This window comes from Mycteria americana, chromosome 4 (assembly GCF_035582795.1).
Source record: "Mycteria americana isolate JAX WOST 10 ecotype Jacksonville Zoo and Gardens chromosome 4, USCA_MyAme_1.0, whole genome shotgun sequence".
In the NCBI taxonomy this organism is placed as follows: domain Eukaryota; kingdom Metazoa; phylum Chordata; class Aves; order Ciconiiformes; family Ciconiidae; genus Mycteria; species Mycteria americana.
In genome coordinates, this window is record NC_134368.1 from 72,612,526 (window position 1) to 72,628,137 (window position 15,612).

A 15,612-nucleotide genomic window follows, 5' to 3' on the forward strand; every position below is an offset into this window, starting at 1 on the left:
AAGAAAGAGATCTGTTGAACAAGTGCACTGTGTCTGCAGCAAAATATAAACATCTTTTAAAAACACGCTTAACGACCACCCATGCTGATAGTTTGCTCGCAGGATGGTCCCTGTCTGACTAGGAATTATTTTAATCACGAATGTGTTCACACAGTCTTCATATTTGTTCTGATAAATGCTCTCCTGAATACATAACTAGGAATTGTTGCTTCAGCTTTCCCTGAAAGCAGCTTTGTCTCCACATCCTCTAAAAAAAGGCGGATGGAGTAAGCCAGGTTTCAGACCGTTGGACCTGTCTTTGCATCACAGATGTATTTTAATCTGTTTTGTGATACGGAACATTTAAACATCCTTGGCAGAGAATATGCTTGGTGTCTGGTGTTCCTCAAGATAGCACGCGAAAACCTTTATGAATTTGTGTGGTTTTGTGTTTGTTTTGATCAACAAGGTAATTCAAGCTTCAAATTTTGGCAGCCTTTTTCAATACACGGCGGAACATTATTGCATCCATAATCAAGATTAGTAGAGGCTTGTTTAAAATACGTATGGTCTTTTCTGTTGGCGGGTCATTTTGGAAACTGGCTCTGTGTGTGTGTGCATCTCGCATCTATCTGTAGTATGGAGAGGGGGGATTTTTAACTACACAAAAATGCAGGTGGAAAGTTGCTCTGAAGAGTGAGTTAGCATGCTATCCCTAGCATGACTTGGGTGCAAGTAGGAGAGTCCATCTAATATGCAAGATCTCCTCCTGCTCTGAGCTGGTTAAGCATGTATGGGTGAAGTGAGGACAGGATGGTAGGTTTTGGTGCGATTTTGTCCTGCCTGTTGTTTTCAAACTAATCCTTCACACACATGCAATTTTGTGATCTTCATTGCATTGAAATGGTAAAAGCCTGTGCAGTTGACATAAAAAAATAAATGTCAAAGCTAAATATTTATATTAAAATATAGTATTAAATGGGAAGCAGCTGTAGATGTGCCCCCTTTTTTTTTAGCATGAACAGGTGACCTTCTCTGCTGATAGTTGGCAGCAGCAAAGCTCTCATTAGAAAACAAAGAAAACTGACAACACAATGAAGGGCATGGAACTCATAATTGGCTTTTCTCATCCTTGCCGTGCTGCTTGCTTGGGTTTTCTCAGTGCTAATAATTTAGTCTGAAATCACGCAAAGAGCTGGCACGTGCACTTGAGCTACACACACACATTGCAAATCCGTTTCGATTAGGAGGAGATACCAGGCAGCATATGAAATGCACGCATGCTGTAGCTGTTCTTCACCTATGCCTCCTGGATATCTACAGGCACCAGTTTCACCTGAGATGAGAGACAGAGAAGCAGGGGGCTTGTTTGTGCGCAGGATGTCAGAGGGACAGCTTTAAATGGGCTGTGACAGCAGAGGCATGGAAGTAAGCAGAAATAAGCAGTCAGGTGGAAATTACTGAGATGAGAAGGAACAGAAAGGTCTGCAACACCTTAATGATTGCCTGAAAGGCAGCCTGCATCCCTTCCAGTTAATATCTGCTTCCAGACCTCCTGTCCTTGTCTTTGCACAATCTGTACACTGTTACCGCCGCTGGCCTTGTTTGAGCCCACGCATCTCAGCGGTGCCACTCGGTGACTTCTGAAATAATGCATGGCCAACTCTCCTTGGAGATGATTTTTTTGACAGGCTGCTTGAGACTGTTCTGCCACAGCCTCCTGATGAGGCAAGCTATTTAAAAACCAGGGAGAAAGCTTCAGCGCCCCACTTCCATGCATGAGAGCCGTACGGTGCGTACAGTTCTTCAGCTCCATTTGGCACATGTGGCAGAGTGGGATAAAAACGTGTGCTGTAATTTTGAATGGAATAGCTTTTAAAAAAAGAAGCAACCTTAAAAGCTTTTCAACCCCATTCTCATTAGCAAAAAAAGCACTGCTTATTCCTTGCAGTATCTATGGCAAAACCTTATTTTTAAAAAGATGCCCAGTTTTTGAGTTTCCCAGCTTTGGCCAGTGTTGACCACATTGTGCCAGAGAGGAGAAAGCCAGGCTTTTGCAAGGATCCTTTCAACGTCTCTCTCGTTTTCCCCTTCCCCTTCTAGCCATCACGCTGAGACCGAGGAGCAGGCTGCTGGTCCCTCCTGCTGTGACAGTCTAGCAGGTGTAACTGTGTCAGCAGGAGAAGAGCCGGCACCGGAGGGTTGATGCTGTCCCTTTCTTGTGTTACTCCCTGGTTGGGGCACCGCACTGCCTCTGGTTGGCAGTTGGGTGTCTGGCCAACACGTTGTCATGGCCTGTGGGGCATCTCAGGTGGTTCCTCAAGCAGTTTAGTCTGGTTTTGGATTATTCTTCTTATCCTGATTTCCTCGTTCATCTCTCTTTAGTGTGTCTAACAGAGCTGTGCAAGGCTCAGGGCATGAGCAGAGCTTTGTGCTCATGAAAGTGTGTGGTTTTTTGGAATTGCTTGTGAAGAGGGGACTTGGAGGTATTTCTGAGAGTTCCGTCACACAGTTGCTATGCAGCTTGAATTGAGTGCCTGTGCAGATTTTAAATTTTCTAAATTAAGAGCTCCCTCTCTTCTTTTGTGGGTATGTGCACCTGTGCATTTTTACAAGCCTGTTGTAGTAAAGGCAGACTAGTTCCTCATGTAACTTCTAGGGCTATGTTTGTGTAGATGCTTGAAATTATATTGGCCCCAACCCTGAAGTCCTTTTCAGCTCAGGATCAAAGTAGTACTGAATCCTTCAGTGGCTGGGTTTTTTTTTTACTTTTAATGGGCAAGGGTAAATCCCATCTCATAGTCAAATCAGCAGATCATGTGCTACCGTGGTATGTATGGGGAGGAGATCATACAAAATCTTTCACAGCCCAATTTCTAATAGATGCTTTAGCTGTTAATTCCACTTCTTTTCACCTCCTTTAGCATAAGGAAAGCTACTTTTCATGTGATTAAATGCATTATGGACAGGAGACAAACATTTAACTTCCTCAGGGGAAGCATGATGCTATAGAGCAAAGCAAAATACTGTTTTATCTGGTCAGCTGCAGTAGGTTATCAGGTAAATGGTAATTCCTGCATGTCTCCAGCCTTTGAGTTGTTTATGCTCTGATAAAGTGAAAGCATTAATGCCTTATTACTCTGGTAGAGAAACTGCATTAAAATTTATCACCCAAGCATGTGGTATTTATATACATTTTTGCTTTCTGTAACCATACATTGGCTTTCTGGATCATTATTTTGTTGTGCTGTGTGCATATAAGTGAGCAGAAAGGGAGTTGCTGGAATCTGTAGGAATGAATCAATTAATCTCTCTGACGTAACTTCCTCAACTTCATTTTCCCAGAAGGAAAACAAGTATAGCAGTGCTGTCTGAAATGGCTCTGAATTGCATGTCCTTCCCCACTTCATTATCTGGGCAATGCACTTGCATGTATATTGGAGGTTTCCAAAGTGTTCTGCCTACAGTCGATGCTAAGTGGAAGTGCACAAGTTCTTTGTAAAAACAAACAAACAAACAAAAAAACCAACCAAACCCCAAAAACCCCCACCCCAAAACAACAAACACCCCCCCCCAACCCCTGAAAATATATGGTACCTCTTTTTTTTATTTTATTTAAATTTTCATGGGTATCCACATAGAGATTTCGTCTTGGCTGAGGTCACTAGTAGTGAGGAAAAAGGAAGCGGGTGATTTTGTGCAACTACCAAGGGGAGAGAGTGGATGTGGGATTTAGGTCATGCTGGTCTGAGCTATTATGTTGAAGGTATGTTGAACCAAAAGGTTTGAGTGAAGTCCTTTTCAGACAACTTCAGCTATACTTAACAGTGCTTCAGGCATATTGCCTTGTAGCACTGTCTTTTGTTAACCTTGAGATTATATGTCTTTGCGAAATATTACGTGGCCTTCATCAGCCAGTTGTGCAGGTTGGTGAATTGGAAAAATGTATGTATTGCAAAAATTATAAAAAGGAGAGAATGTGGCAGTGTCTCACTATTTTAATAGCATGTTACTTGTTCTTTAGTAACTGAGGGAGGCTTAAAAGTCATATTAAAGGTAATGTCTGCATTTTTCTGTAGTCAAAATTTATTTAATGGCTTTGGCTTTATGTTTATCCAGTTTTTTGTTCCAAAAACCTTAAAACCAAACTTATCCTTGACATTGTGAAATATCTGTTATGCCATTTAAGTCTGTGAATCCTCATCAGAGAGATACTTGATTTTGTCTTGATGACCTTTTTAAACCTTTCTCTTTGCTTTTTAAGCTTGCAAGCAAGGAAATAATCTATTAAATAAGCCTTGCGAAATTTACTATGGAAATTCATCAGTCCAGATTCTGCTCCCATCATATGTTATCATATAAGTATAATTTAAAATTTGTCCCTTAAATTATCGGTCACGTAACAGGCATGAACCATGTTACGCAGTCTGAGTCTAGGTGTTCCCTGGGATTTTTGTAGATAAGGACTGCAAATTACAAAGGTGACAGTTTCTTCCGCCTGCTCTCTTAAAGTAGTTTTCTGTCTTTCTGAACAAGATTCCTTTCCAAGTTACATCCATTTATTTAACCTCTCCAGAGCCTGTGGGCCTGCATCAGTAGAGGAACTGGGCTGGAGTCTTGGGTCAGATATGAGTACCTGCTTGCGGCTGGATGTGTGTGTCTGGCTCTGGCAGTGCCTTCTTCAGGGGGAGATGGTAAATGGAGAAGCATGCTGCTGTGCAGACCTTTTTGGAGGCTGCGAGATCAGTAGGAGTTGGGCCTTCACTTGGGCAAAACCAGACTTTTTGGAACGTAGTATTATTGCTGAGGGGGGTGGCTGTTATTGAAGCATAGCATCAGTTTGGATGGGAACGTTGACATTAAAAAGCAAAACCAAAACAAAAACCCAGTGACCCAGCAGTTCTGGATGTCCTGTGATTGCGCTTCACCTTGGCCATCAAAATGTTTTGTGAGTGGCACTCGGAGGCATCTGCGTCATTTCCAAACTGACAGTGAGTATGAATGTGGCATGAGGAAATCCTAGCTGGAGATTGTGCAGATGTCAGTGTCAGCCAGCAAATATGCACAGGGCTTAGAGTTGTCTGTGGGGAGTACGGTAGAGTGTTCTCTGTAAAGGCTGTAAAACTGCTAGTGGGGATAGACAGCAACATGTAGTATTTGATCGTGTACCCCCACAGTCCTCAGTGGAGCTGATCTCATTTCGGTGATTTTCAGGCTTTTTAACTCTTCTTCGAGCAACATTGTACTTCTCATTTTCCCTAAACTCTTCTCTTAAAATTGGCAAGGACAGCCCTTGCTGCTGGGTGGTAATTGTGGTTTAATGGTAGTTTACAGGCTGAAACACAGCTGAGATGTGACTTGAAGAAAAAAAATGGGCAAAAAATTACTCAGCATACATTAAAGCCCAGCTCCTTCAGGCGCTGGATGCATAGCTTCGTAAAAGATGACTCCTCAGACACTGCAGCTGGGACGGAATGAAAGGATGCGTGCCTGCCCTCTCCAGGGCCAGCGGGTTTGGGGCACAGGGACTGTGACAGGCTGCAGCCTCGTCGTAGAAATGACAGTCGCAGCCCTACGTGAGAGAGACAGGAGGGTTCCCTGGTGCAGTCAAATGGTTCTTACCAGTTTTGTTATGGTTTTGGCACTGAAAACAAATTTCTGTGCATGACCTGAACAGTCTGTGATTTTAATCTTTAGAGCAAACTTTTTTTACCATGTATTTGATAATGGTGTTGCAAGTCCATTTGTGGGCAGCAGTTTTGTTTGCCCGTTGCACATTTTACTGCTGGTGAAAGTGTCATTCAGTTTCTCAGTCTTAGGGTGCTGCAGGATAGCGGAAGAGAGATTAAAGATGCCTGAAAACCCATGCTCTTCAGGGAGAGTCTCCAGCAGGGGTATGGGCTTCTTAGTGTGTCGTAACTTAGTGGCTCTGGGAGTAAACTGCTAGCCAAAAACGAAAGCATTCCTGGGCATCCTTGATACCTTGTGTTCTGTATCTTCAGAGCTGCACATATTTTGGGGGCACGTACTTAAACCTTGTGTCTTAAAAAAACCCAAAAAATAGAGGTCCTTGTGCTGCCAATGCAGACTTCTGCAGTACTTGTTCAGTGTCGTGTGTTTGCTTTCCTTTAAATTTTGTGCCACAGAGAAGAAAGTGGTTTCTGCTAAGCCGCTGGACCTGTGAAGAACAGCAGACAGTCACTGAACAGTGCCCTTTGGGGTTACAGTAAATCCTCCTGACAATTGCACTATAAATACTCATTGTATGTAAACCTGTATCAATTTCAAAGCCTCTTCAGGCTTATCTGAAAGAACTTCAGGAAGGGGTGTGAGTTGTTTGGCAAGGATAAGAGAGGTCCAAACTGGCTGTTGCAGATATTCTCTGATTCTCAGGTTAATTGAATTCCACTTTGTCATCAGTTATCACCTCATAAAACTCAAGTTTCTGGAATGGGAGTAGCAAACTGATTTTGATTTGTTGCAATTGATCCATGGTAGAGAGAGTTTTCGAATACTTCATCCAAGGCAGGATCTTGATTCCTTATGTGTTTTGTGGGAAGGGCTTTTACTGTGATATCTCAGGAGCTTTCTGAAGCAATCTGCTAGTTAAACGCTGCTTTTCTGTACAGCAAGATGGAAGCTTCTGTGTCTTCTGTTCACCACTTATTAAATTAAGTAGTAAATTAAGTGGTTGAGCCTACTAGGTTAAGCTTGCTGGGAGGAAAAAGGGGGAAAGAGGGATCCCTTTTTGGCACTATGAGTTATGAAGCATCCCGATCTGTTGCCACATGGTAGAAGTTCCCTGCTGTTTGCTCTCCCTCTCCCCTTCTCCTGCCTGCTGTGGGGTGCTTCTGCAAGCCTTGCTAGATCCCAGCCCCTTGCTTTCATTCGTGTGACTCATCTGGCCGTGCCTCAGCTTCCATTTGTCTTGGGGTGAGGAAGGTCAGAAGCAGCTATCCACGCATGATTTTCTGCAGAAAAGTCAAATCTTTCGTCAAATGAGCATTGCCTTGAGGAGAGCTTTATGTAGACACAGACAAATGAAGTTGCAGGGAAAAGAGATTCCTCATCTCCTCCTCTCCCTCCAATGTGAATAGTGCAGCATATGGGAAACAGATGAGTGACCTTTCTGTGAGAGTGCTAAGGACGATGCTTTTTGACTTTATTAAAGTGTTTGCTTGCTTTGCTGTTTACCTTGTTCTGGGGAAGATCCTTCTTATCGGGCACTGTAGCTCAGTCTTCCTTTAACACGTGGAACGTCTTCCTGGCCTTTCCCTTTCAGCAGTTACACTGATCGCTGGATGTTTCCATTGAATCTCTTGTTTATAGGCAAGAAGCTGGTCTTGGATGCACTTTACTCCTTATAACTACTCAGCTCTTTGGTGGTTTTTCATTTGTTTCCTTTAATGGTATCAGTTAGGAAAGGGTGTGTAAAGGGCAGGTACTTTCAAAACACACGCCCTGCTAGTAGATGAGAGGCCAAAGTGAGTGGTGGTCCCCGTGGCCAGGTAGCAGGTCAGTTTGTGGAAGCAGCGCTGGTTCTGCTGCAGAGCATCCCCAGCGCCTAGTGCTGCCAGTGGTGCTGGAAGGAGGGCACTGCTGCTGCATCCTCTGCCACGCACAGCTGGGGCAGGTGGGCTCTGTCAGGAGGCGTCGCCCCGGCTGTGTGGTTACCCTCGGCCCCATGTGCCTGCGGAGTAGGCGGCGTTTGCTGGGCTTGTCCCAGCCCCTGCCTTGCCCAGCAGGACCCACGCTGCCGATGCGTGGTGTCACGTGTGTGCAGGGGGGTGTCCTGCCAGGAGCCACTAAGTGGTTTTGCTGATATATTAAAAGCAGATTTATGTGTTTGCACAAGCTGCAATGTCTGGTGTTTGTTATATAACTGGCAAATATTAGCATTGCTTTTGCTTTGTACTCTTCCCCAGAGCTTTGTCGTGCCTGGGCTTGTGAGCCTGGTTGAAGGCAGCTGCAGGCGCTGCCATGGCTGTTTCCTGGTCCCCTTCAGATGGTGTTGGTGGAGTGCCAGGGCGCCACCAGGGAGCTGGCCTCCCTTCAGAGGTCCTCACCCTGCTTGCGTTGGGGAGCCCCGGACCCTGCCAGGTGGGCACGTGGTGATCACTGCCTGGGCTCCAACAAAACAGGTGGGGGAGGTACAGGGGCAGTCCCTCAATCCAGATCCAGGTCATCTGCAGGCTTTTCCAGAAATCACTACATTCCTCCTACCCAGTGGTACGTTCAAGGTTTTATTCTGAACTGCACAAGTTACAGTTGTATTGCTTTTCTATTTTTTAATGGAAGTTGATGTTCCCATGAGTCCAAGAGCTGGCATTCAAGGGCCTGGTGCATGATTCCTCCAGTGAAAACCGCCTCTACTTTGCCTTCTCCAAGCTTAGGGCTTATGTGCTGGCTTCTTTTTCTGCTGAGTGCACATGGGTTCATAGAAGAATGCAAGTCATGAAACAAGAGGAGTCCTGTCAGCTGAACGAGCACCATTGTTTAATGAGCTCTGTTTCTCTTTATGTTATTTCCTCAAGAGATGCTGTTTGGAGACGCTTTTCTTCTTTCTCATCTTTCTTAGAATATATCTTCTACAAAAGACTTTAAAACAACAGGCTTTGTAGAAGTGCATTATTAACTGCCCTTCTGATGGGGCTTTTAATTCTTACTACTATTTTATTATTAGTGGACTTCCATGAAATTTATAGAACCGTTGGTAAGCAAATGTTTGATGAGTGCATCTGTTTGTCTCATGTCAGTTGGTAAAAACAAAACAAACTTATGCTGCTTCCCTCTTTTTTGTTGTAGCAAACTTTCCCCAGTGATGTCCACTCCATTGAAGAAATTTTGAAGGTAGGTGCTCTTAAATAATAGATCTCTGTGTTTGCTTATATTTCGCACGCATTAAAGTAGTGTGTGTGGGAAAAATATGGCTCTGCTTCTGTTCTGTCAGCGGATGTTGCAATCACTAAAAGTGTGTTTTGGGATATGCTGTGGAGAAGTACAGATAAAAGTTAGCTTCGGATACAGCTGTACAGCTGGAGTTGTAAGACCAGTCTTTCTATCAGTATGTAAGTGTAATACAGTCTGGTGCAGTCCAAGGGCAAGACTGACAAATCATCCGCAACAGCCAGAGCTGCTCCTTTGTCAAGTGAGGGGGTTGCCATTACTGAGTGCTTCCTCCAAAGGCACTGGACATGCTGCCTCCTGTCCATGCTGCCAGTCCCAGCAGCGTGGCCCTGAACGGGAGCATGCACCTGCACCCTTCCCACTTGCCTGCACATGGCACTGCTGCTAGGCTGCTGCTCCTTCACTGTAATTCTAGTCCATTCATGCAAAGCTAAGCCACCTCTGATGCAAAACTGTCTCTGTAACCTTGTGTCAGAGCTGGCTCTGTGAGCAGTGCACAGGCTCCCAGTAGCTGGGTCTGAGTGCGTGTCACCTATTCACTGTGCACGGTGTGAAAATGCACTGTGATCTGCAAGCCGGTCATGCTGATACTGAGAAGACAGTTCCTTGATGTCAAATATTATTCTGAGACAGCGAAGTCCTAACGGAGGTGTTTGGTTTCTGTGATTCTCTTCCCTCACTGTTGCTTCAGGCTGCAAAATCCTGATGCCTTTATTGCTCTTAAGAAGCTGTTGTCAGGGCAGCATTTTAGCTGAAAGGTAGTTGTGCACAGGTGCTCACTAGCTACTGTGTGCTGATTGGTGTTGCAGCACGAGTACTCTGCCTGGAAGTACTATATCCTTTTGTGTTTCATGAGACATCCTGTTTTCTTGCCTGTTAGTAATGCATAACACTATTTTTGTAGCAACCACAGGGAAGCATGTACAAATACATGAAGAGGTGTAGTGCAGTATATTGAGGAGTTTATCATCTATTGAAAGATTGCACAGCTGGTGAGTGAAGTGAGCAATGAGCTGAACAGTGGGAAGGGAGAAAGGAGAAGGCAAGGGTGGTAACAATGTGATCAAATAGTTACCGACGTTAGTTGTAGGCTGTTCCTAGTTCTTGCACATAAATGCCTGTAGATTGCTCTGATCCCTGCTTATAGAGCCAAAGGTAGCAATGTGGTTTCATTCCCTGTAAACCTTCGCATTTTATGTTATTACTAATAGATAAGGAAAGTAGGGACACTTCTGAACTTTCATATTTGTGCTTTGATGAAAAAATGGCACTTGTAAATTACAACACAGTAGAGATTTTCACGCTTCTATCTATTTGGTGCCAAAAGTACAAAAATGTACTTTGCACTGACATGTTCTTCATCAATTTCTTGTAAGCCCCTGAGCAAACTGTGTGTGGTGCATGCTCGTCATGAGATGCGTTCAGCATGAACATAATCCCTAACTTTCTGAGCTGAGCAAAGTGCCAGTATTGTGTTACTCTGCATGGTGCTTTTTTCAGGAAGTTGACATGGAACGGTTGTGATCACAGCCACTCTGGATGGGGAAGGTGGGTGCACACCTTGAGTACAGAGGTGATGTTGGGCTGGGGGGAAATCCTGAGATAACCATTCCTGCAAAGGCAATGAGGGTGACAGGCCATATGAATTCACTTACTTCTTGGAGCAACTATTATGCTCTTCAGGATTTAAAACTTGAGGATCAGGAGCGAAGAAAAGTCTGTCTTGTGTGATTTCAACAAGGTGTTTCTGAATTTCTGAGCCTCAACTTCCCCAAAGGCCTCGTCTAGATTAACCCCCATTGAAGTATTTTAGTGTATGTTCAAGACAAAGATCCTTTGTCTTGTGCTAGGCTTTTCATGTGTGTTTGTTGCAGTGCAAGCCAAGGCTTTAGCACGCTCATCTGGGCCCAGCTGTGGTGCCAGAAGAGGCAGGTTGGAGGTTGACCTCGCCTGCCGAGCCCTATCCCATGGCCATGGTGTTTGTGCTCTGCTTTCACCTGGACCATGGCTGAGCCAGAGAAGCTGGTACCTGGTAGTGATGGTGGGTGAGAGTAAGGGCAGGGGAACAGGGCAGAAGGATTCCTAAAGACATAGCATGTTGGGCGGTCTCTTTCTTTGGTTTGAAACCACGTCCTGGAGCTCTGCGTCAAAGATGTCTTGGTCGGTCAGAGCAAAAGCTAGTGTTTCAGGCAGAATAGCATGGGGATCGGCTGGCAGTCAGAGCTCTCTGGCTGACCTCCTTGAGCTATGAAAAGCCTCTCGGAGTGTTGTTGCTGTAAGGGGATATAAGAACTTCCGTAATAGGAAAGTCCTGCGCTTTGAAAAAACCCAGAACTACTCATATACGGGTTTTATTTACTTTTCCATTTATTAACTGTGATAGCTGGAAGGCTGAGGCCTAATCCTGCAAACACAGTAAGTACTTAATTCTCCACAATCTTCGCTGAGATTGCTGTTACTTGGGCAATGTAAGTATGCTTGCAGAAAAGGAGCAAGTCCTCACCATGGTCTGGCTGCTGCGCTCAAAGGAGGGCTTCTCACTGCAGTACTGTCTCTCGGGTTTGCGATCAGGTTGACAAGGACTTTTTTGGTAGATCCATACGAATCTCTTAAGTGTAAAACTTCACCTATGTGTATCAGCAAAAATACTGTAAGCTGCTTCTCTCAATCTCTTTCCAGGAAATGACCCACTCATGGCCACCTCCCCTGACAGCTATTCATACGCCTAGTACAACAGAGCCTTCCAAATTTCCGTTCCCAACAAAGGTAAAACACCCTCTTTTTGCCAGGGCTTTTGATAAATTAGAAGAGAGCTTTCCAGCTCTTGCATATGTTTTCATCTGATTTTTGTCCCCCTTTCATAGCTAAAGTCTGTCAGGAGAGATTATCTTTAGAAGAAGTCAGATAAATTAAAGCACAATGGATCTCGAGTTGTATAACGGCTGCTTGCAACACATCGTTTTACTGAGAATTAGATCAGATTGTGCTTCTGAGTAATTGTTTTTGAGTGGGCTATATGGTAGCATAATTATCTTTCCTCTTTTTTATTTTTTAAGCAAGCTTTGTATTTTTAGAGTTGTAAGATGTTTGAGCCAGAGGGGGGGATGAATGAATAATGTTTCAATGACTTACACATTTGTTATAGTCGTGGGCTTCAAATGTGACTGCTTTTCAGAAACATTTTAAGCATCTCTGTTGCGGCACAAAAAACATTTTATCTTTATTGTCAACAAAAATATTTGCTGACTGGGTTAAACAGAAACGTTTGATAGCTCTTACAAATTTTTTGTAGTACATACCACTAATGCGTTAGCAACACATTTTTGGTGGCAGTAGCGCGTATCATTTCTGTCCATGCCTAGCTATGTCAGGCCAGCTTAGACTATTGGACACTTCAAAGTCATACATTGAAAAGTTAGTCAAAGTATTTATTATAGTAAGAAACAAGTGGAAAACAAATCGTCAATATGCTGCTATTAAGAGAGAGATGATGTATTTTATTCTCAATTTGCACTTTATCCTTTCTTTCTAGGAATCACAGCATGTTGGATCTGTAGCACAGAATCAGAGTAAGTAAAATCCAAAGAAAACACACTGTTATGTGTGTATTGACAGATAGTTTTGTGTGTTATACATTGAGGAGAACATCAAATGTTTACATTGATTAAGGAGCACGATTTCCCTGCTTTGTTGAACAGTGATGAATTTAGAAAATGCTTAAGAGATTCTATACATTCATTACCTAGAAACTAAGGCAGCAGTTCAGCAGAGAACAAACAGTATTTCGTTAGGAAACCCCATTTGGAGTGATGAATAATCCAAAGGCAAACAATTACGTCCTGGAAGAAAGTGACTTTCTAATCTGATGCTCAGAGACCATAGGGTAAAATACGCTACAAGTGAGGCAAATAAAACCAACCAATTCATTTTTGATTTACAGAACAGTATGACGCACCTTCAAAAACGTTGCCTAGTTCTCAACCAGGAACATCGTAAGTAACCAGACTCAGTTCCCATCTCTACTGTGCAGTTACTTAAAAGAACCTGGAATTAATGAAAATTTGGTTTACTTAATGATTCCGAAGATTAAGGTTTTATCAGTCTGATTTTTCTCAGAAAATTTCAGTGCAGGGAATTTTCACCAACAGAAACATTACTGTCTCATGATTAAGATGACCATGTTAAAAACAAAACAAAACTGAAGAAAAAAACCCAACTATTAATGTACCAGATTGAAGGGATTTTTTCTCTTTTAATTTGTAGCTACTTAACATCTTGTCACACTTAGTGCTATTCAAACTACTAATAATCCATTCAACTGACATAAATCATAAGGGATACAAACTGAATCTAATCTATTCTGCATATCGTTTTGAAGCCTGTGAGGGCTAGTAAAGCTAAAGCTATGAAAACTGTGAAAACTAGGGGTGAAATTTTAAAGCAATCATATGGTATAACTTTCTGCAATTGGCCAAGGAAAAGTTTTCTAAAAAGTGTTATCTTAATTTTATTTTTATTTAAAAAAACCAACCAAACAAAACTTCCATGTGGACTTTCTAAAAACGTCAATTTATATTCTAATAATGTTAGTTGCAAAGTGGAGTGAAGATGAAATTTCTATAGCTTTTTTAAATAGTATTTATATATTTCTACTTTTCTTGATATATCTCTTCTTTTCCCTATCATGTTATGTCTTCTCTCAGAAGAAAGCTTCTTAGAATTTGAGTCTCAGTGTAAGATATTTATGCATAATCACTACAAAAGTTTTACAAGGCTAGGAAGAAGTGCCAACTAAGAAATGAATCGCTCCAATAGAAAATTTTAAGTTGGTGGATAAAATAACTTGGTACTGTCCTTGTAGGTGAAAGTGGTTATCTATTGATTAGGTTAATTACAGAAATTGCGTGAAAGTAGTTTTGTGTGGGCTGACATTAGTCTTTCAGGATTAACCTGGCCAGATGGCAGCGTTGATAGGTTCTGAGCCCCAAGTAGCAAATATAAATCTTTCCATTTCTAGAATGCTAAGGGGTCTGTGTGCAAGGCAATTGCCGAACCATTACATGCCTATCAGTTCATGTGATGTATAAAGATCTCATGTTACTCCATGATACGTTGTTCCATGGAAGGCTGCAAACTACAGACTACAAAGCTTACTCCACTTGTTTTCCTTTTCCTTATCATGAACAATTTAATTAAAAAAAAAAATACAAAACCAAAACTGGGCTAGTCACAAGTAAGAGGAAGAGCATCTCTCCATCTTGGTTGAGATTGTAGAATTTTGCACTCAAGGTCTGTAAGATCTGTAAAACAACCCTTTTAATACTGTTCCAGTATCATGCAGAGGAGCCCTCGCTGGCTGGGAATGTGGGATAGTGTCTTGCTGAGCAGTCAACTACTCCTTTAATCCATTCTTTATTTTGCTCCTCCTTCTTCCACCCAACCTTGCTCCTCCTGAACAATTTCTGGAAATTTTCATTGCACTATTAAAAATACTAGTTTCAACTGCTCCAGGCTCTGCCTTCCTCCTCAGCTACCCTACAACCATCATCTTTATTTCAACTCTTCTCAGCTGCTTGTAAAAATCCCTCTAGCACTTTAGTCAGTTGTCCAGGTGGCAGAGAGAGAAGAGACTTTTACGGTAGACAAGAATCTGAAAATACTCCTTTCTTAGCCCAGAGGTCCAGAATTGTAAATTTGGCATGGTACATAGCTCTGTCCTTAGCCAACATCCCCTCTCTGCTCAGCATCCTTGTGCGCACTTTAGAGCCAGTGCTGGTCTACCAGGGACATGCATACCCACAACTGACAAATGCAGTTGAAGCAGGAGGAACAGGGTGGCTTAGGTTTATGTCCAAAATGGAGTCAAGCGAGATTTGCCCAAGGACTTCCCCTACATCTTTCCCTTGAACTGATGTATCCCTTCTTTTTTGTTTTGTTTTTGTTTTCATTTGCACAACAGGGCTTGCTTTCTTTGCTGTTCAAAGTTCACGTGACTGTCTGAAAATTCAGCTGCCTAGAGTAGCTCGTGTTACAAAGTGTAGCTGGCTGAAAACAAACAGCGTTTGTGCTGGTTAATTAGAGGTTGAAATCCTGGTGCATCTGTGTGCCCAAATTAAGCATTCAGCTTTACAGAGCATGCAAGGGTTTCCCAGATGGCTTTTCATTCTTGAATACAGCCCTGAAGTTAGCACCTGGCTGCACTGGAATGGAAGTAGTCCTTCTTTTAAAAGGGGAGATTCCCAACTCATTCTTGGTGATGCATCTTTAACCAGGCTGGCAGAGAGGGACCAGCCGGTGCTTTCAGTGGGGTTGTTTGGCAAGTGGTATTAATTTTAGTCCTGCTTCTCTTGCTAAAAGAGCTCTTTTTAAATAGCTTTACAGGAAGATTGATGGTGTGTATATAAGCTGCAAATGAACAGGTCCTGCAAATGAAAACTTGGCATCTATTAACTCCTGAGCTAATTAAAGCATTAAAATTATTAAAGCAGATTTATTTTCTTTAACTAGGCTATTTAACAATTTGTTGAAACCTTGTTTTGGGGAAACTGGCTTTGTCTGTCCTTGCAGAAGTATGACTCATTTAAAGTTTTAGTGTTCTTCCTTGATCCTAAATTGAACTTAAGTAGTTGCAACGTTCTTTTATGCTGATGCATTTTATTTACCAGCAGTTCAGGTGAATAAGGCAGTCCTTTTTATTACAAGCAGTTAAATCAGATTTAAAAGAAG

The 15,612-nt window shown here is 42.6% G+C and overlaps 1 protein-coding gene across 10 annotated transcripts in view; it reads left to right on the plus strand.

The window, feature by feature from the left end:
- The window catches only part of AFF1 (ALF transcription elongation factor 1), a 135,836-nt gene that overhangs the window by 82,384 nt on the left and 37,840 nt on the right, over nucleotides 1-15,612 (plus strand). For all 10 annotated transcript variants that reach the window (XR_012775591.1, XR_012775590.1, XM_075500867.1 and 7 more), the window contains 4 exons: nucleotides 8,785-8,829; nucleotides 11,566-11,652; nucleotides 12,419-12,455; nucleotides 12,827-12,878. Coding sequence is in view for 8 of the 10 variants with exons in the window: in XM_075500867.1 (XP_075356982.1) it covers nucleotides 8,785-8,829; nucleotides 11,566-11,652; nucleotides 12,419-12,455; nucleotides 12,827-12,878 (221 nt within the window). In the remaining 2 variants the exon portion in view is untranslated. The remainder of the gene's footprint in view (nucleotides 1-8,784; nucleotides 8,830-11,565; nucleotides 11,653-12,418; nucleotides 12,456-12,826; nucleotides 12,879-15,612) is intronic.